At 36.2% G+C, this 22,872-nt stretch overlaps 1 protein-coding gene across 2 annotated transcripts; it reads right to left on the bottom strand.

The window, feature by feature from the left end:
• Nucleotides 5,042-22,320, bottom strand: LOC109714862 (pinin). 2 transcript variants are annotated; one of them, XM_020239592.1, is made up of 11 exons: nucleotides 22,095-22,320; nucleotides 20,902-21,046; nucleotides 20,690-20,797; nucleotides 20,547-20,612; nucleotides 20,290-20,460; nucleotides 20,102-20,215; nucleotides 11,562-11,633; nucleotides 9,668-9,751; nucleotides 9,069-9,169; nucleotides 8,638-8,722; nucleotides 5,042-5,676 (listed from the first exon to the last, which is right to left on the bottom strand). In XM_020239592.1, exons 2-11 carry the CDS (start codon nucleotides 20,977-20,979, stop codon nucleotides 5,305-5,307), a joined length of 1,251 nt encoding a protein of 416 aa, XP_020095181.1. In that variant the 5' UTR covers nucleotides 20,980-21,046; nucleotides 22,095-22,320; the 3' UTR covers nucleotides 5,042-5,304. The 2 variants fall into 2 exon arrangements, with proteins under 2 accessions (XP_020095181.1, XP_020095172.1); XM_020239583.1 differs by having other exon boundaries at nucleotides 22,089-22,319.

Here is a 22,872-nt window from a genome sequence, read left to right as displayed (position 1 = left end):
GGACCATGTGCACCAGTTTCAGGTTGTTTAAGTACCGAAAATATTTTTCTAAATTGTCATTCATATTCCTTCCGCTCTGAAACAAAGCGCTCTTTCTCAGCAAGCAGACTATTATAGTAGCCTTTCAATAGGCCGTAGTCGCTCTTTAAGCGCTTATATTTACTGCAGAGAGCAATGCAATCCGAAGAAACTCGTTCATACAGATTCTCGTAAAACTTTTATTCTCTAAATTAGTATCCTTCACCTCTAACGAAAATTCATCACGTAATTTAGCAACAACACCGACGTGCAGTATCCTCCTTGCCTCATCGACAGTAAGGAAGCCGCACCTCAACATCGAATCGCCTCAGTAATTGAATCTCCCCTGGAGATCTCAACCTCGACATACACACTAAGTAACCCTTCATCGTCGAAAGGAACACCATACACCGGCACCACCACAGAAAATCGGTGGCAAATGTCACGCAACAATTCTCGAAAACTAACTTTGACAACTGCAGCTACCATCACTCCACCGATAAAAAAATGGGAAATAAGCTAACCAAATCATAAGGCGAACACCATGAACAAAGATATTTCGAACAAAATCTGTATGCATGACACTCCTACAAAAGAAAAAGGGGTGAAAACACATTAACTAACCACTGCAGAAACTAACTCCCGGGATCGTTCCACCGTATTGTCACCATCAACGACATGCAATGACAGATAGCAGCAGAAAGCAAAAATCAAAGGCCAGATGGGTAAAAAATCTAAGCAAGAATGCAAAAAAAAAAAAAAAAAAAAAAAAAAAAAAAAAAAAGAGGAGTAAAGCAATAGCCCACCGCTGCAAAACTCACTCCTCGCAATCATCCCGCCATTTCGCAAGCATCAAGCATAGCAAACACATCCACATTCATCAAGAAAGGTCAAATAGTAAGCACAGGACCAATCAAATATATATATATAAGCACTTGAGGTTTTAAGGTTTTCTATCGAACACAGAGCACAGCCGAGCGCCAACCGCCAAGCTACAAACACCATAAATCAACAAAGTAGGAGGAGGAAAAGAAGAAGTAATAGAAGCAGCGAAGCAGAAGGGGATTAAAAACCCCAGCATCGAATCGGTATTTATAGGCAATGAAGCAGAGAGGATGAAATCAAGGTCGCCGAATGGGATACCCGCAGGATACCCACAACAGATCCCGTACTGCAAAACCCGAGCGCCATGCCACAAGGACGGCTGCGTTCATCGAAGAAAACGGGACCCCCCGCCGCCTGTCCAATACCCCAGACGAGCCATTAATGAAAGCATGGAGGCGACAGGATAGAATATTAATGAGGGAGGAAAAAGGGAGGGGAGGGGGGAGAAGAGACTGCCACCATGCCAGAGGGGGGTGGAGGAAGTCGTCGAAGGGGATACCCGCAGGACACCCCACAACAGATCCTGTACTGCAAAACCCGAGCGCCATGCCGCAAGGACGGCTGCGTTCATCGAAGAAAACGAGACCCTGCCGCCGGCTTGGTACCCCGGACGAGCCATTAATGAAAGCATGGAGGCGACAGGACAGAACATTAATGAGGGAAAAAGGGGGGCAGAAGAGACTGCCGCCATACCGGAGGGGGGAAGGAGAAGAGACAGCCGCCATGCCACTCGAAAACACCGCTGCGGCTGAGAAGGAGAAAGCGAGCTAGCCCCCCATTTTTTTTCCAAGGATGGGACGCAACAAAGACCAACTCGGAAAGCCCCCTTTTCGTTCAGCTTTTTTATTTCAAGGATGGGACCGGCCGTTAAGGTTTCCTTCACCCTTTTTTAGGACCCGCAGTTAGGGTTTCCTTCACTTTTTTTTTTCAAGGATAAGACCCGTCATTAGGGTTCCCCGAAACCCCTGCCTCGCCCTTTTTTTTTCCAAGCATTGGACCCACCAAACCCTAGGAATGCAGTATTAGGGTTGCCCTTTCATGTTTGATATTGATAAATTTATAAATTTGTCTATTGTGAAGCTGATTAGTGTCTAGGGGGTGCCCATAATGGCTCGTCACAATGTCCACTCCAGTGACCATCTAGTAAATATCGAATCTGCAAAATAGAGCCTACACGGGAGTCATAGTTGGTTAGAATATTATCTTAGGCTAAGTTTAGTAATGGAACAATATTTGAAGGAATAACTTTTTTTTATCCTTAGAATAACCTATTATTCTAGGATACAAAGGAATAAAAAAAATTTTCTATTTAATTTGATATTTTCTTATTTTTTTAGGATAATAAAAATATTATTCGATAATTTTATTAAGAATAATAAACAATAGTAGAAAAAGTGGATTATTTTTTTTTAAATACCAAGATTGTCCTTGTTTATATATCTCTCATGTATAAAAAATTAATATATGTACAATAATACATATAAAAAATAATATATTTTATAAAATATAAAATAATTAAAAATATTATAATATAATACTCTTATAATCATATTATTATATATATAAAACACTTCAATGTTAGTATATAACATATTTCAATAATAATATATAAAAAATACTTTAAAATAATAAACATAAATAAATAAAGATAATATATTTAGGCTGCATTTGGTTCGGAAACAAAGGAGGAATAAGCTCTTGTTCCCCCATTTGTTCCCAAACGCAAATTTTCATAGCCGAGAGCAGTAGTTCTCGAATCCCTAAAATAAGCTGATATAATTCGGTATAAACCTAAAACTGCTATTCCACTCCTTTTTCAAAATCAAGCTTGTCTTCAAGTAGGTGGAAATAAGGTTAATTAAAGTCTAAATTTAATTTTAATTATGATATTAGATTATTAATTAATCTAATTAATATTTTTTTTAATCATTATCCATCATTGGTTAAATAATAAAGTAATTAATTTATTTATTACTTATAATTAATTAGCTAATTAATTATTAACAATTTAATATGTTTATACATAAACTAATATTTATATTGATCAATCATTAATATTTATATTAATCTAATTAATATTTTTACTAGTTATCTAACTAAAATAATTTACTAACTAATTAAAAAATTAAATTATTTTTTCATATTTAATGTTTTAATTAATATACTTTTATTATCCTATACAATATCGATAGCTAATAAATTTATTAATTTATTAAATTATTTTTAATTAATATTTTGATGTTAATTAGTTAGATAAAATATTTTAATTTAATATTATAATTCTTATTCCTTCTATTCTAATCTAACCATTCAAAAACTATTTACTTTATTTCAAGAACAACCCAATTATCTTCCAAATGCAAAACTGGTCTAGTTTCTGCTTATATCTGAAGTTTGCCCTTATTCCATTTGCCTTAAGGGTGCATTTGGTTCGAGTTATCCTGGCAGGATTACAGGCAATCCTGTCAGGATAACTGTGTTTGGTTAATCCGCTATGTAATCTAGTCGTTAATGTAGCATTACAAATCGAGCAGGATTACATCGAAAATATTAACGGGAGGGGGGTCGTGTATCTTGCATTACTGAAACCCGTTAATACTACATATTATGTAAAATAATAATTTTACCCTCCAACAACCCAAAATCTAATTAACAGCATTATTTTCATCTCTCTCGCCTTCCCCCGGCCCTCTTTCTCGCACGCCGCTTTCTCTCGCTCTCTCTCTCTCTCTCAACGTCTCTCTCTCTCTCTCTCTCTCTCTCTCTCTCGCACGAACACCTATCATCTTCTATTGCGTCGTCCTCCCAAGTAATCATCACGATCTCCTTCCCTCCATTCGTCCTTTCCGTAAAAAATAATATTCAAATGACCACAACAAGGGCAATTTTGGAAAAAACTATACTTTTATGTCAGGATTACGAAATTTTATAAACTGAACAAAACATATTAATGCTATAAATACTGTAATCTAGTATTATATTACTGTATTAAACCAAACGCTCTAATGCAGCATTAGTAGTAATCTCACGCCGAAATCCAAAATACCTGGATATATCGAGATACTTTGTAATATTACATAACTCGAACCAAACGGGCCCTAAAGGGCAAATGGCGGGCAGTTCTTATCTTTGTAAAGGGAGAGATTCCCGGGGGTTCTTTTAGACGTTTTATTGGGTCATTATCCCAAGGTTTTATTAATTAGAGATTTTTATTCATCAATTTTCTTGAAAATGATTTTCTGAATGAATTTTCTAAGAAGATTTGATGTATAATGATTGCTAAACCTTCACTACCTATTCATGAAATAAATAATTTTTACTTATATTCGAACCAAATGCGGTCTAAGTAAATAAATGTTACTACTACGAGAACCTACCAGAATCACCTTCCAACAATCTTTGTAGTTTGGACTGTAGAATGGGGATATATGAATTCGATCTTGTATATCTCCTCAGTCTTACTAGAAGATTCTTGTATATCTCCTCAGTCTTACTAGAAGATTCTTCTTCGGGACGTAAATCACTTTTAACATTACCGAAAAAAACACACAAGCACACAATAGCAAGCCTGCGGTGATGGGTCATCCGTCACGCTGGACAGAGAGCAACAAGCAGGGAACAGGAAAATATAAAAGAAGAGTAAAAGATAGAGGGTAGCCGGTGGTCCGCGCCGAGGGAAGCAGAGCTATCCTTTTTTATGGTTTTTTAAAATTATTATTTACCTTTTATCCCTAATCTCACACTTGCCAGCCTTTTGGCGTGAAGAGTACCGTCGTCCCACCAAAATAATTGAAAAGTATAATCTTCCATAAAGAAAATACATAATAGCAATGGAAAGCAATTAGACGACAGCACACGAAGGGGACTGGAAATAGACGCATGGGAACCGGTGGCATTCCAGGGGCGGAGGTGCTAAACCCACAAACACAAAGACAAAGACAAAGACAGACAACCGGGTGAAAGTGAAGAAAAATGTTAAAACCACAACAACAACAACAACAACAAAAATGCTAGCTGCACACCACAATCTTACACCNAAATTCTTTATTTCTATCCAATATGAGATTCCCAGTAAATGCTACTAGAAGAAAAATAAATAGCAAATAGCAAATTTCAAGAAAAAAAAAAAAAAAAATGATAAGATTAAAGGGCAATATGGGCCCTCGGATGAAGCAGTATAAGATTAGCATTGCTCGATGTAAAATCGTCTTAATCAGAGGTTGACGGATAAGGAGAGATAGCATACCTCACTATAGAATACCAGCTACAATCCAATTTCCCAACAAGACCAAGGAAATCTAGGAGAGTTACAATGATCTATAAAAAACACATGCATGCTTATCACGACTACAAAATGCAGCTGAAAAGTATTCTACAACCTCCTCGCTACACTCCGCACAACTACTGCAACTCGGTCTGGATAGGACTTCCATTACCAGCAGGGAATAGCTTGGGCGGTGCATCAGTATCAATCCTCTCAGCGACATCAAGGACCTCATCAATCAGCTCATCCTCTGCGGCGATGTCCTCCACATCCTCGTCATCATCGTCTCCTGGTATCCTGCGAGTCTTAGGACCATGCTCCAGCCTGTGCGTCTCTAGCTCCTTATCCATAGTCTCCTGCAGATTAGCAGCATTGTTTGCTCTCCTAGCATTCCGAGCATTCTGCCATCGTTCCAGCTCCTTCTCCACATTCGTGACATACTGCTCCTCGATTTGCTTCTGAAATTCAGACAGCTCGGCCCTTCGAGCCGACTTCCACTCTAGGAGAACCTGTGTATGATGCACGAGAAAACTAAGAATCACCTGTCTCTGATACCTGGAAATGGGGCACATAGACTCGGGAATTTTGCAAACAGATTGCGCGAAGTGGGTGCATAGACTTCGAAATTTTGCAAAACAAATTGTTGTTCTTCACCCTTCTTAAGATTCACTACGGAAAGGCATGAACGACAAGGAGCATCTTACATAGTCTGTCTATACTTAAGCTAATTATGCAACTTCGACTAGCCTAGGCACAGTCATTATCAGGCTTCTGAAAGCACACAAGCCAAACTACATATATACAGTGAAGCTAGTATGGGAATAGTGTTTACAATCAATTTTTTGACCATTAAATGCCTACGGTTTAGTGATGGTTGGTGGAATAGTAATAATCCAAGGGTGGAAAGGTTGATAGTAGATACTATTCATATACCATCAATAGTATACTAACTCAACTCTACTATATATATACACACACATGTACATATACATGTATATACACATATATATGTGCATATACATGTACACACACACACACACACACACACATATATACACACACACACACATATACACACCATTTCAACCTAAGTTTCTTTTCATTTTTTTTGGCAATTGAGTGTTTTTTAACAACTAAATTAAAAATGTTATCAAATTCATGCGTGAGGGATCTCATTAAAAAACTAAGTAAAACAATGAATAAGAAAACTAAAGGTTCAAGGGGTCTTAATGTTAAAAAATTGAAGTTATAGGATCTATTTCAAAATAACCTATAGGGGAGGGGTTTCCACATATATAATAACCCACTAACAGTGAGGGTAGAAATGTTATTTTTAAAATTTAGAAGGGTACTCATGAAATCGCCTCTCAAGTATTTTCTGCCAAAAATACCACCCCAACCTTTGAGGGATAAATTAGTCGTGTTATAACTTAACCCATCTATAACTATAATTTAACCATGGTAAAGTGATGGCACTTTAGAGGCAGGGGTAATCGTGATAATTTTTTGCATTTGAAGGGGAATACATGATATTTTTAACTTTGCAGGGGTATTTACGATATTTACATATTTGGGCGGCGTAGTGGTGAAATTGTCCCTATATGATAATATACATACATGAATATGAACTAGAATTAGCCTGAATAAGACACAATGCAATTAAAGTTTCATACTCACGTTCAAACTTTACATACCTATATCTTATTCAATAAAATTTAAGATTTAACAAACAAATATGTGAAAAATGCAGGAATTGCAGTATTTGAGTGCACAATATCTGGACATCATAACAATGTATAGTTTGTACAGGTAATAATGCAGGATTAGATTATTTGAGTGCACAATATTGGGACCTCCTAGTATTGGGATCTCCTAGCAATCTGTAGTTAGTACAGGGACTAACACGCAAAACTTAAAAAATATGCTAGAGGGAGGAATTGGACCGAGCATCTCACTGATGCAAAGCTAGTGCTCTGACATGGGAGCCAGACCCATATCCCTTTTTTCCCCCACAATATTAATTTTTGAATATCCAAATTTGAACCCGAATTTTTCAGTTATTCAAGACCATATTCACATCTGGATCCGACCTGAATACAAACATATACTACTCAGATGTAGATGAGGTTGCATACAGGCACGGATACACTCGGATATTTTCCAATCTGTCTTCACCCCATAGCTAGGGATGTAAAACGGGTCAGGCAGCCCACCGACATGGTTCTACCCCGAGCCTGGGCACGACACTAGTACTGAAGAACCCATGATGGCCCAACCTAGCCTTCCCCGAACTTTCGAGACATGCTGGGCCTACAAAATTTTAGGCCCATCGGCCCGGAACAAGCCTGGGCCATGCCGAGTCCATGGCCAGGCCTATGGCCCAACACGATCAGGACAGCATGGCGCGACCTCCAAGGCCTAGACTTGCCCGAGGCCTTAATAAGGGAATAACTTGGGACAAAGGAGCCCAGGTTGAGCTCTCTTCTCCCAACTCCGAAGGGAGCTAGGCCTACTAGCTCCCTTGGGAGCTGAGTCGTTTTTTACAAAAAAATTTTAAGATTATAGCTTTAACTTTAAAATTGTCCAAATGTCTTTTAAACTCTTAACTTTTCTTCAAATAATTTTTAAATTTAATTTTTTAAGCTCTATCCAAATAATTTTTTAAAGTTTTATAAATTTTTTAAACTTTTATTCAAAATAATTTTTTAAATTTTAGAATTTTTGTATAAATGATTGTTAAGTTTAAAATTTTTTGAAAAAGTTTAAAATCTTAAATTTTTCAGAAAAATTTAAAATCTCTAATTATTTAGAAAAAATTTAAAATTTTTAATTTTTTAGAAAAAATTAAAAGTTTTTAACTTTTAATTTTTTTAACCATAATAGCTAAAAAAAATTAGAATATTTTATTTTGTAAATTTTTTAAAATAAAAATTTAAAACTTAAAAGAATAAAAAAAATGCTAGGCCAGCACGAGCCCTGCACGGCCCATGCTGCCATGTTGGGCCAAGGGTTCAAAAAATCTAGCCCGGCCCACCATGGCCGGAATTTGTGGCCGGTCTCGGGCAGAAAATGTTGGGCCGGCACGGACCACATTATATCCCGAGCCGTAGGCCTTCTACCTAGGGATTACCTAACCACATTGACAAACTTCACTAATGCAAGCAAATTTCTATTTTTCCACAGGGATTATTGAATTACCAGTTTGGTCCAAAACCAGTCCATTAATATGTGTTCCCTCTTCCATGATGGCCAGGAAGAGTTTTTCCAGAGGACTGCATGCAGGATATGGGTAGGTATGTAAGTAATTCGGATATGCCAAGAAAGTGTAGGGCTTATGGTTTTATTTTGGTGGTTTCTCCTTTGTTAATATTTATCTTGTCAATAGTCGCCTTGACAAGTCTATTATGTCACAACATTTGCATGCGTAGCTTCAGGAGTGAGCAATGGACGGAAAGAGTTGTCGACAGTACCTGCTCTTTCTGCTGCTCAGTGATAGTCATATCATCAATTAACGGTTTGGCTGGCATGTAATATATAGGAGGCTCTGCCTTGGTCCTGAAAAAAAAAAAAAAACCAAGAAAAAATTAAAAACATCAAAACTAACTTAAATATTGTCCAAAGAGCTAACATTTACTTCAATAGCTTCTGGTCTCGATAATCAAGATTTGAAAACAATCAGAAACTTATCTTTCTGAATTACTTGTCAATATGGACATTTTGGACCAAAAAGAAAAATAACCTGCAGCAAATCAAAACAGCTCTAAATTAATGTCGTAATAATAAGGTATAGATTTTATACCTATTGCTGGAAAGTAGAGCAAAATAATTTAAAAACTCTGCCGAATAATTTTTTGGCAGGCAATGTAGGTTAAAAAAAAAAAAAACAGCCAAAGCCACTTACCTTATATAATTGGATAGCTTCTTGTGATGCTCAGCCCAGATAATAAACAGCAGCTCCAACCTCTTTTGCTCGGCCTTAGCAGCAACACGAGCACGCAGAATCTGAATTCCAAAAGCACATCATTTTTTAATATATATGAAAGCAAAGTAAACAACCTGCACATTGAAAATATCAGTGTAAACACATCGAGACCCCCTCAACTACAGGCCATTTCATTGGCCCCTCAAAACTTTTTTTGATTGACATACCATATTTCTATTCTTTCAGAATTGAATGATTTTAGCCAAATAAATTAGGGATTATATCAAATCATTACCAATTCCATTAAATTTAATGTGTTTAACCACCTAAAGTTGAAGCAATTAATGGCTATAGCTAATAGAGCCATTAACTTTTAACAAGATTTTCAACTTAACTAGCATAACTCAATTGAAAAAAATAAAATAAAAGAAAATAAAATAGAAGTTAAGGCAGCGTCAATCAGAAAAAGTAAAAGTGAGGGGCCTACTTCAAAATGGCCTATAGCTGAAGGGGTCTCTATACATTTACACCCAATAATGTATGCCGGAAAGAATGTTAAAGTGTCGAAGAAAATTCACCAAATCACGCCTGCGTTTCTCTGCAATTTGTTCTCGTTCTTGCTGTCGTAACCTTTCACTTTCCTCCTGTGCCTTCTGTTCAGCCTGTGTGCAGTTGAAGATTTTCATCATATTTACCAAGCAATGCTGTCTTCCAACTTAACTAAGTACAACCTCATTATAATAAAGAAAAATAAAATACGAAATTAATGCTCCAAATTTATATTTTTGCAGCACGAAGTTCCTTTTTCATCTATTCTATTTTCCCGTTTTAAAAGATCTTTAGGATATGACAACGCAGTACAAAGAGTTGTTTCGGGATACCTAAGAACTAAATTTGGAATGGAATGCATGCAAAATATAATTTCTTAACAAATTTAATCCACCTGCCCGCCAATGGGCAGGCTATCAGTTATTTGCTATCTTGAAATCCATTGTAATCCACTGAACTATCACAGATTGCAAAGTTCTAGTAAGTAAAAAAAAGATAAGAAACCATTCCAATAATTTTAAGGGTGTTTGAGAGTCGACCGAGTGTTTTTCGACTCGAAAACGGTGCGAAACAGACTTCGGAGGTTCAATTCTGTTTAAAGTGCAGAGTTTGCACTGAAAGTGCAGATTGGCAGAATGGAAGGTGACCTTCACAACACACGCCACCGGGCAAACTCACCAGGAACCAGCTTGTTCTATTCAAATGTCATTTTCATCTTTTGCATGTCACCATCATAGAAAAACAGAATATACCTTCCAAAAGGAATAATTTCTTGATAAAGTTATCCCAGTATACTATGAGAAATATAACAGTGAATATACCCTGGCCATTAGTGCTACAAATTTTCTAAAGAACTACCAAATTATACAATAATGTGCTAAAAGTGCAATTAGAGAGAATATTTTTCTATGTGATTTAAATTTCTCTTATTTTTATTCTCTTCAAAGATCTTCAGTACATCTCTCATTATTTTTTAATATTAGAATAAAACCAAATCCATTCCTGCATGACATGCAGGTTCACAACTAGTATACACATTAAATAGATTCTTGCGCCGGCAACAAGTAAAATCACCGCCAAGTATGCCAACAATACACCCTTCTTGCGTTCATAAAATATCTACATAACCCCAAAACAGAAGCATCTAACGTAAACCCATAACGTAAGTGATATTAAGAAAGATTGTAGCTTGAGCACAATAGCTTTCTAAAACTGTTGGGAAGAAAAATAGCACCTCAAAGCACCACTCTCATTAACATACCCAGAATATCCTTTACAGATGTCTTATTTATTCTACTGTCAACTGTTCAACAGAAAACAGCAATAATATACTTCAGCTACAACTTGAAAGGTTCCATAAAGTACATGGTAATTTGTTGACGGTGAAATGCCACTACCATTCATGACAATTGAAGGCCAAGATGTTATACCTCTTGCCAATACAATCAAAGTGAGCAGTCAAAATACAATTTCATGTATATAATGATTTAGGCACATGATGGCAGTTATTAGGCACCCACAAATGTGTAATATTAAAGAGGAATGATGATAATTAAGAAATATTATATAGTAGGCTATGTTGTTCCAGTTTCACAGATGAAAGACAGAATTTTCTATGCTTTTCCAGTAGTTCAACCCTTCACTAATAATTATTTGACAGTGGAGAATATATGGTCAGTTATGTAGTGAGCAATTCATTCTATTCCTGTAAGCTTCCTGCAATTCAAATCCAGTCATGGACAGAGTGGCTCTTACTCATATCTGTTACGCACGGATTTGTACGGGAAAATTCCAATTTAGTAATATTCAGCCATAAATACATATTCATACTGTGCAAGAAAACTGCACCAGAAAACCTCTGATTTCAGTCTAAAGTAACTATAGAGGAAATAAAATAGTCAGAGAAGGCAAAGAGCTCCTCACCCTTCGTAAAGAATCTGATCTACGCATGAAAGCCTCCGTAGATGATAATTGCTTGTCCTCTTCCCGAAATTTCTGGACAATGATCAACATTTTAAAGAAAACTATAATCAAATAGAGTTTCACGAATTGTAACTAGTGGAAAATGAAACAGAACATACTGTGCAAAATGTTGCAACAACAAAGAACTAAACAAGAATTCATTTGGGTAAATTACACCCTTAGTCACCGACTTTCTTGCAAAATTATGCACCTCAATAAACTTTAATTTGTTTCAATCAAGTCACTAAACTTTAATTTCAATTTCAATTGAATCACTAAACGTCAATTTGTTTCAATCAAATCACTAAACTTTAATTTCTATTTAAATTAAGTCACCACTCATATTTTGATTGACTTTTCTGGTAAAGCAATGAAGTAGCAACTAATTCAGCTATCAAAAAAATAATGACATGGTAACAAGGTTACATGATGCGGCTCCAAGGGAGCTGCATCCGCATCCAACGCAAGTCAAACGCGACGTGCAATGACGCGTGCCTGCTGCATGTCCGGGACAGAAAAAAAAAAAAAAAAAAAAAAAAAGACACTTCAGGGACTCATGTGCATCATACAAGCCGTCTCTGCGTAGGAAGAGTTCCAAGGATTTTAATAACGGGACTGCACCCGGTGTATATCTATTATATGCCACAATCAATATATAATTAATGCTTTAAAATTAAAATGTAATTTGACAAATATATTTATAATATTTAAAGAAATACGTAAAAAAATCTCAATTTTGAAAAATCTAATACTTAGATGTTAAGTAGTTTCAAGCAAGGATTAAAGTGTCGTAGCACGGGGGTATGCCGCTATTTGCACTGCACGGCACGGCACGGCACAGGTACGCTTCCGTACCGACACGTGGCAGACTTTCGTACCAATGGATACACATGACCTCCTAACAGCACGCTTTGGCATGAACTTATTTTTATTTTTTTGGTCCCAATAAACTCTTATAATGTTATTTTGAAAGATTTAGTCAAATAATTAAATATTGGCTATGTATAGCTTACTATACTCACCAATTAACATACTGATAAACTCTTTTATATGCAAAGTACAAATATATCTTATAGAAAATAAAAATTAAAATACAATAATAAAATTCACAAATACAATAATTATATAATTTACATCTTTACAGAAAAATGACTACTTAATTCCACATAAATCGTCGCGGTGGATCATAATAATTTGTTAAATATATCATAAAATTTAGAAAAAAATTATATGACGAATAAATTAAATAAATTTAAGTATCAATTGATTTAATTTAGTCTATAATTTTATCAGTATGTTTAATTTTCTTACTTCAAAATAGAATTTTATGTTAGATAAAGAAAAAGTGGATGTCTCCGGTGGCAACGGAGGGCTCGGGCTGAGCCCCCGGTGGTACGGATCGAATCTGAAAATTAAAATTTTGACTATATAATAATCAAATCAAGAAGATATATTTTTAACTTTTTATAACAATAAATTAAAATTGCCTAATTTTATATTTCTTCAAAAAATAAGCTTTACAAATTAAAAATATTCAAAATATATAAACAAAATTTTAAGTTATAACTTTTTTACTGACATAATAAGTAGATTTTTTATTTGCAATTTTTTTGCCTCTTTTTTAAGTGACAGAAGGAAAAGAAGAGAACACAAAGGCCCACCAAAAGAAAAGAAGAGGAAAATTAAAAAATTCCCACTCCCCACGGGCAGCACAGTGGGGTTTTGGTTGTTGGGTTTCGGGAGGGGGAAGGGGGCGGGAGTGTGCAAAAAAAGAAAAAAAAACCACACCAAAAAAATAAAATAAAACTGACATGATACTCTGCCGCGATACCTGCACCCCAGGGGTATCACCGGGGGTGTGCAAAAAAAGAAAAAAGAGGGAAAAAACCAGAACAAAAAAATAAATAAAATAAAATAAAATCGGCACGATGCTGTGCCGCCATACCCGCAAGGGTATCGCTCTGTCTCGCGCGATACATAGTCGGTATCGCGCAGTTTGTGGGGAGAGAAGGGGGTGCAATAAGAGAAAAAAACCACAACAGGAAAATAAAATAAAATAAAACCCACATGATGCTGTGCCACGATACCCCGCAGGTATCACGGCACAAGGGGGCCCTATTATGCCCCTATATTAGGGGCACAGTACATGCCGCCCCATGCCGTACGGCATAGGACAGCACTTGAATCCTTGGTTTCAAGAAACAACAGTATTAAAAAGACAGTTGTTCAAAAAAAAAAATCCAAAATTTTACAAATTGTGATATATAAATTTTTTTTCAATGTCATATGACACATCTATTAACTTAGGTTCGAAATTTGTTGTGTTGTATGTTATGAATGAGTCTACTAATTAACCAATACAAAAGATCTCCAATTCATGCACCAGCTTTGTAAGGCATATAATTAGAGTTTATTTACTAATTTTAAAATATTATATTTTTTGTATATAATATATACAGAATATTTGTATTTAAAAAAATATTTTAATGTTCGCTTTGCCGAGTCCATCTTCTAATTTATTTGAAGTTGTCGAGTCATCGTGTCCGAGTCATGTTGTGCCCCGTGTCCCACGTTTGTGTCCGTGTAACATAGCATGGTAATGACTGCTAATCATTTCAATTGCTATACCCAAGGATTTAAGTGTCGTGGCGCAGAATCGTGTCATAAACTTGCTGGCACGGTACAACACAATACGTGTCAGGCCGTACCTATGCGTACCGGTCACAAAAAATACATGTATGCCGACACATAATGATATGAAAAATTTATTTTCTTTAGCAACAAATTATTCTAGTTACTTATTATGTATCTTTATCAAATTTTTTAAACTTTATTGAAAAAATTACTTACTAATTTAAAGTAAAAAAGGGTTTTGAACTATGCCATGGGCATGGAGGCTGTATTGTGCCAATATCTTCTTGGCACGATATAGTACCATAAATACGGCCCGTGCCGATAGGTACTTAAATCCTTGGCTATACCATCTTAAAATTACTATTATTCAACTATTACAGCATATAGAAAAGCTGATTTTACAAATGAGTAGCCTGTCCAACTATCTCCAAGAAATAAATTAATAGTCATGTCATCTCTAGAAGATGATGTGGTAACTGAATTAGCTGTCATTTTGTCGTTTTGTTTGAAACATTATACAAAGTCTAACAAAATAACCTGATTGAAATAAAAAGTAAAGTTAGCGCCTAAAATGAGACAAATTGAAGTTTGGTAACCTAAATGAAATTTAACCAGAAGTTCAAAGATCAACCGATGTTTCAGAATGAAAAATACTAACCAATATCAAATGGGATTACACAAGCGCTATAGTATATAGCGAATTCTTGAGAATGCAAATAAGATAGCACAAACTTAACGCACGCACCCTAAGATTAAATGGTTTGTTTTGCTGTGAAGTCATTCTCAAAGATAAGACATTAAAAATAGACAATTTTTTGATGGCCCATATGAGATGTTTGCTCGTTTTAACTATAGAAAAACCAACGTCAACTATAACTTTATCCTTCCAGGCTAACGATGCAGAATCAATTCTCACTACCTGCTCCATAATCTTAACTATGCATGCGTCAATCATTTTGATATGCATCCTTTTCCTATTCCCAAAAATTTTTTCTATGCAATCATTTTTTTATCTAAACAAGAGAAAAAATACGGAAGAAGAAAATAGGAATGAAGTGGATTGTCTAATGGATAGGATAGAAGTCTTCTAAGCCTTTGGTATAGGTTCAAGACCTGTTGGAGGGAATATTTTTCCACCTAGTATAAGCGTGATAAATTGTAGAAAGAGTTCGACTTGTTCTTAAATAGTTTTCTTCAAACATAGAGAGGGAGGATGGTAAGGTGCAAGAGGACAGTAAGGAGCGAGGATACATCCCAAGAATTTATTCCACAAAAGTATAAAAAAGGCAAGCCTAACTTTTCTTCTTCTTTTTTTCTCTCTTGTGCTTCCATAGCACCGAACTCTATCGCTCTTCTGATGTTATCTACTTTTAAGATTCTAATCATCTTTCCTTTCAAACAGAAAAGCCCTACCTAAAAAAAGGAAGTATTTTGAAGATCAATCAAAAGATCAATTTCTATTGGTTGTAAAGATGAGACACTTCTTCCTCCTCACTGTTCGCTCACGTCCTTACCTTCAAATTTGGAAAACAACTTCAATCCCCTCCTTTGTAGTAGACCTCATATGTTCAAATTATTTGCTATATATGTTTAAAACTTAAACAATTTTTTTACCCAATCAAAATCTTCATGATTATCCTAAAATCTACTCGCCATATTAAACTCTCATATCAAAAAAGCTCTTAGTTCAACCTTTAGAATATGATTTGTGGATTCATTTTGGGATATTATTTGTTGGGTTTTTTTCCAGATTCCTTGTTCGAGACTTTCATATGCCAATATTGAATGACATTATCAGACTAAGTACTTTAATTTCTAGATATTGAATATTTATTGCCAGGAATTTGCTAGCTTACTATATTGATTTCAAAATATTGATGCTAAAAGATGATTATATTGATCACCAAATGTTCTTTCCATCTGTATACATATGAAGTTCGATATAAAAGGTATTAAAAGCGGGTTAGTAATCCCAAAACTTAATGCCAGTTAACAGCACAGCAGTAATAGGTCAAACTTACCATTCTCAAGGTAGTTCTACTCTACTTACCATTCTCAAGGCAGTTCTACTCGTAAATTAGTTGATGCATCTAGCCATCCTGACCCAAATATTGTTAGAGTGGAACTTGCACTACTTCCAGCTAGATTTATTTTTTTTTCCTTTCCTTTTTTTTCGCCTACGCACGAGAAATTTATGCACCTATGTTTTAGCATTTCAATGGGTCAAGGACACGACAATGAACGATATTTATATTGGCCTCTAGCAGCCCTAAGATGATTTCATAATATAAGCATTTAGTTTTCAATCAATTTCATGATCATATTAAAACAGACTATAAAGCACGATACTTAAATTTACACGTTGCTCGTGCATCGGATATGTATCGAATTTGGCTACGCACCTGAAATGTGCCCGATAGGGGTCTAATACATGATTGGAGTATTTGAAATTTTTTAAAAATAAAAACAATACCAAATACAGCTCAAATAGGGGAGCATACAGGTGTGGAATACAGCAAGATATAGCCAAGTTCTTTTTAGTCTAAAAGGATCATAACTCAAAATTTTTTGAAAATCCCATGTCCTAACCCATAGGAAATAAGGAAAAGAGTAGGGGAAATGCTAATCTCTCTTCAATATGTCATTTCCTTAAATTTTTGCTCACGGATGGGGAAGGCTCTCTCTCTCTCTCTCGCCCCCCCCCCCCCTCTCTCTCTCTCTCNCCCCCCCCCCCCCCCTGCTATAGTTCAGGCCTTAAGGGTTTAGTTGTCTACTTTTCTATGTAATTGGTCATACTAACTAGCAAGGGCCATAGAGAATGGTTTTTTTTTTTGTTTATATTAAAGTGTTAGCATATATGTGTCGCGGGCGCGGACACAGACACAGACACGACACGACTTGGACACTGTGACTCAGCAAATTTCAAAATATAAGGATACAAAACGGCAAGGACACGGCTAATAAAATATAATATATTTAGTATAACAATACATATTCATTATATATGATATATTAATTTTGCAAAAAAAAAACACTATATTTCTTATACGAATGAAAGTTAATATAATATTTAAAAAAAAAAAACTCCACCAAATATGATTTATTAGATCCTCTAAAAAAAAAAAAAGCCAAAATGCTTACCATCAAATATTTCTTATGCCCAATAAAAAGTAAAATAAAAAATGTACTCCTATTATAACACGAATGTAAAAAAATTAAGCTAAAAAATAAAAAGTATAACCCTAATTAAAAAATAATCATAATGCAAAAATAAATTCTAATTCAAAAAAAATTATAGCACTAATGCAAAAAAGAGATGGAAAAAGAGAACACCTTTAGAGGCTTTGTTGAAGAGAAACTCAACAGTGAGATGAGATAGATGATTTTTTTTATTAGGCTATATAATTTTTTAATCAGATTTTTTTCCAAAATACAATGCCTTTCCTTTTTTTTCAAACTATATGTTCTTTTATTAATTTATTTTATGACATGGCAATACCATATTTTTTTCCCATCGGAACTAATTAGTTCCTTATTAGTTGCGTTTTGCAACTTGCAAGATTCGGCATGGACGTGCGTCGCATGCGCCTCCATGCTGCATACGCATCAGACGCGCGTCTAATGCAGATATGCAGGGCGGAACCCCACGTCCATGACGCGTAGGTTAGCATATTTCCTTTTGTTAATGTTTCATATAATAGAACCTAATGCTATTTGGAAACAGACATATATAATGAATGACTAATTATCTAGTTTGTGCAACTAAATATATACTGTTATCATTTGGTCAAATTGGATGATAGTTGTTAATAGTCTTTAAATTATGATATCATGCGATTGATTATCCTTTTTAATGAACAAAGTCACAAACCCAGAATAATTGTATGAGCTAATGTACATGTCTCTTCATATAATCCAGGTACCCTGACTATCCATTATATCATTACATATAGTCAACATACATTCAAATATATTTAAAATAATATGTTATTCACGTATCCCCCGTGTATCATATCCTAGAGTATTTACTAATTCTCGTATTACCATATCAATATTGTGTTGTATTCGTATCCCCATATCCGTATCTATGCAACACAGATAACAGATCATGTAACAAAAAAGGCTTTGCAAGCGATAAGCATAACCTCAACCACACAGAATTTAGCAACATATAACAAATTAGATTTTAAACAAACATTCTATACTAAGTGTCCAACAACAAACAATCAGATGTCATACCTTCAAACATTGACAAACTTAAACATCCTGCTTTCCGAGGATTAAAGTGTCCATCGACACGGGCCGTATCCACCGTGCCGTATCATGCCAGCAAGACAAAGGCACGATACAGCCCCCGTACTCAAAACCCTCTATTCTTAAAATTAATAAGTAATTTTCTCAAAAAGTTCAAAAGATTTGATAAAAATACATAATAAATAATTGGCATATTTGTTGCTAAAGAAAATAAATATTTCGTGCCATTACGTGTCGGCATACATAAATTTTTTGTGACCGGCAGTCATTGGTATGGCCCGGCACACACCGTGCCGTACCCAATGTTTGAAAAGGCGCGAGGCGCAAAAAGGTGCAAAACTCTCCTGGACCCTAGGCGCGAGGCACACTGCGAGGCGCGCGCCTCAAGAAGGCGAGGCGCACAGTAATTTAATTTGATATTCTACATTAAAAAAACTCCAAAATAACTATACAAAACTAAAATAACTATAAAAAAGTAAAGAAAACACATGCATATAGGTTCTCAAGTTAAAAAAAATATATTTCGACTTCAACTTAAAAGTGATTGTAGTGCCAATGTTTTCATTTGGCCTCAAGAAGGAGAAAAAGGCGGTAAAAGGAGAGAGTGGTAGGAGGAGAGGGCAGTAGATGAATTTCATTAGGGTTTTTTTAGATTTCTTTTAGATTCCTTTACTAATCTTATCGGGCTAAAACATAAAATTTATATCTGAAACCCAATAACCCGAAAACTTTAATCCAAAATCCAAAAAATATTAAATATGCCGAGGCGCACGCCTTCTGTGCACCTCGCGCCTCGCCTGAGGCGCGCACCTCAGGGCCTAGGCGCACACCTCAACAATAGCGCCTCACCTCGCCTCGCTATTGCTGAGGCGCGGAGGCCCGCGCCTCGCGCCTAGGCGCTGAGGCGCGCGCCTCAAACGCGCCTTTTCAAACTCTGGCCGTACCATGCCAGCAAGTTTCCGGCACGACCCTGTACCACGGCACTTAACTCCTTGATCCTTTCCTGCTCAAGTTCCATCCTCTTTAGCGATTCTGACTTTGGGTACCTAGGTGATACCCTTGCTTAGCTCAATAATATATTTTTTGTGAGGCTTGAGGCTTGAAAGACAACTCTGACTCAATTTCAAAGTTGAAACCAAATTTTCAATTCTATACTTTTTTTTTAACAAAGCCCATTGCATTATGCTATCTCAAGACTTTAATCAAAAACTATTTGCAATCTCAACTTAAACCAAATGAAAGAAACAAATATTGCAGTCCTCTTTGCATGATTAGATATATTAATTTTTAATATATACTGCTGAATATGTTTTCTTTTGGAAACAATAAATCAACCGGATCAGCAATCCATCTTCTTTAGCCTGTCATTATTGTAGTTCAATACTTTATTGTTGAATATAGAGCTGAAATTTGATCATATTAATCTCCAACTTATGCTACTAGTATTTGAAGATTGCGTACGATGCATCAGATTGGAAGAACAAGAACTACATTACAAATTCAATGTAGACCAATTTACTATTTGGAAAGAACTAAAGGATGAGAACCTAAGACATGCCTCATGTAAAGGAAAAATACAAGATGTTTATAAAAGGGAAAAAGGAAGATAGTACCTCCAACGTGCCCAAAAGCTGCCCTAGCATTCTTCTATTCCTCTTGACCAACTTAGGATCCTCATCCTTTGGAAATACTCTAGGAAGTGGTTCAGGGGGAGGAATATCATAGTCCTGACAATAATAAGAAACCAACCTAACCATTTGAATAAAAGAAAAACAATTCAAGAAGTAAAGCGGCTCCTCACTATCTTTCGTGACTGCAGATTGCCATCCCGCCTGAGCCTGCCATTGCCATGTGCATTTGAAGCAGCTGGCTTGCTATTTTTGCCCCCAAAAACATCAGCCTCTTCTTCTACAATGAGCTCCTTCTCATCCTTTGTTCCGCTGTCATCCACTTTATCCTCTTCTCCATCAGTCTCCAGTAACAAAATAACCCAAGCAAAGAAATTATTGACTTTGGGGCAAAAACAACATCAAGAAATTAGTTTTGTATGCTAAATACCTTCACAACAGTCGATAAAAGCCTTCGTTTAGGTGGTGGCTGGTACTCAGATTCTGCCGCTACCGCCTGAGATGCATCAAGTATTTTCACATAAAAAGAAATAGAACTAATATAAAGTCAGAAGAAGAACAAGTAGATTGTACTGGTCGAATGAGACTGCGAGTGCGGGGACCTCCTCCAATTGGGCGGGGACTGCCAGAGGCCACACCAGAGCGACGGAGGCCTCTCGGGTCTCGGAGTCTCTCACTGATCTGCAAAGAGCAAAGACTGATAAGGGTCAAGAAAGAGATTATGAAGGAACTTAAACACAAGTTCTAATGCATGTAAATAAAAATAGAGAGAGAAATCAAGAGACCTCTCGTTGCTGGCGATGGAGCTCTTGAATCTCCTTGCGAAGCTCCTCCACCGTCTTCTCAACGACACTGCTTGCCATCCTCTGTAGACCCTAGTAGGGGCGTTTACCGTACCAGTTTATGGATTTTTGTTCCCTAGCAATAAACCTTACACAACAAAACTCTTGTGTTATATAGTTTTTCGGTGTCACTTCTAAATCAGTTTAAATTGGTTGAGGAGTTTGCCTAATCAGTTCTAAAGTCAAGTGAAATTAAATGGTATTATAATGCTTTTAACGTAAATTTGTGAAATAACACCAATAGTGTAATTATGTATTATAATTCTTTTAACATAATTATGTAGAGATATTCACCCCCAAACTCAAAGCATCTGTACTGATAATCAACGTTCCAAAATACAGTATGCAGTATCCATGCGGTTACCCACCGTATAGTGGGTATGCGGTAAGCGGGCGCACATACAGTCCAGCTATTAAAATATACAAAAATATATTTCTAGGTACCAAACATATATATAAATGCTTCCTAACAAGGCAAAATAATTAAAGTAACAACTAAAAATTCACAAATTGAAATAATTAACTTCAAATAACAGAGCTCATATGCACACATGTACTTACTAAACTAATAATTAGCAGTTTACTCTTAGACATTAAGTAGAAAAAAAATAAATTAGAGTTTTGTTTCAAAAACGTAATAGAACAAATTAATCAAAAACATAAATAATTTAGGGCTGAAGTTTGATTCCAATTATAAGTAACTCCTCAAAGTTTCTATTCTAAAATGCAAAGTCTGATGCTAATTCTTGCGAGGCGCCTAGTCTACAGTGTACTTGGGAAAGGACTAAATTGTTACATATAACAACCTTCAGGACTTAAATTCTTATGATTAAAAAAATAAGCATGCACCTAAATTAGATTCACGCTTGTTGTTTTGGAGATTATCTAACGGAGGTCAAACTTCATAAACTTGTAAAACTCCTTTACTGCGGGAGTGATTGTCGAATGTTGACGGTTGAGGGCCTACTGCAAAATGACTTATAGTTTAGGGAGGAAATGGAAATCACACACACAGGGAGATATAGAGATCTGGGAGGACACCGCACACACCACACACACACACACACACACACACACACACACACACAGAGAGAGAGAGAGAGAGAGAGAGAGAGAGAGAGAGATCTCACACGCACGGAGAAAGGAACGAGGTTGGAGGGCTGGCTCGCCTACGCAGAGGGGAAAGGGAGAAGGGGGGGCCGCTCGCTCGATCTCCGCACTCGTCGGCTACCGGTAACTGCGCCTTGTCGCCGCTCGCCGCTGCCTTTGCTTCTTCAGTTCTTCTTGGAAGAGTGAGAGAGAGAGGGAGCGATCGAGCGGACGGATGGGAGAGGTCGGTTGATTGAGAGAGACTGCCATAGGGTTTTGTTTTGTTTTGTTTTGTTTTTCCACTTAAAAGAGTCGGTCCGAAACCCAAATCCGTTGTATAAAATCCGACCCATAAACTAACCTCCGACCCATAAACCAACCCAGTATGGCTGATTCGGTATGAAAATATTTTTTCAGTTAGGATTTATTTGGTTGCTTATAAAACTGTCCCGAATTTCCGAATATTTGGTTGTCTGTAAAATTTTTCTAAAAATTTTTTTTACGGATTCTTGAAAAATTTTTTGTTTCGTTTTCTGCTCAAAAAGAGCAGAAATCAAAACCCAAAAGGTGAAACACACGGCACGTATCTTGAGCGCAGCACACGGTCTATGAGATCGGACCGTGTGAGAGAAGTATGCCGTCCCTCTTCGTTATGTACTAGTGTAGGGTCTGTGTGTCACGCCCCGGGACCCAGCGGAAGCCCGCCCGGCGCGTGCCCAGACCCGCCATATGTCTACAACATATAAGGCGTCTAAAAACAACAATAATAAAAGTAATAATAAAAGACATTTAGGAGTATCAGAGCATAATAAATGTCTAAATGCT

This window comes from Ananas comosus, linkage group 1, assembly GCF_001540865.1.
Source record: "Ananas comosus cultivar F153 linkage group 1, ASM154086v1, whole genome shotgun sequence".
NCBI classification, from domain to species: Eukaryota; Viridiplantae; Streptophyta; class Magnoliopsida; order Poales; family Bromeliaceae; genus Ananas; species Ananas comosus.
The sequence above is the reverse complement of the archived record's forward strand: the minus strand, read 5'-3'. Positions and strand labels throughout refer to the sequence as shown.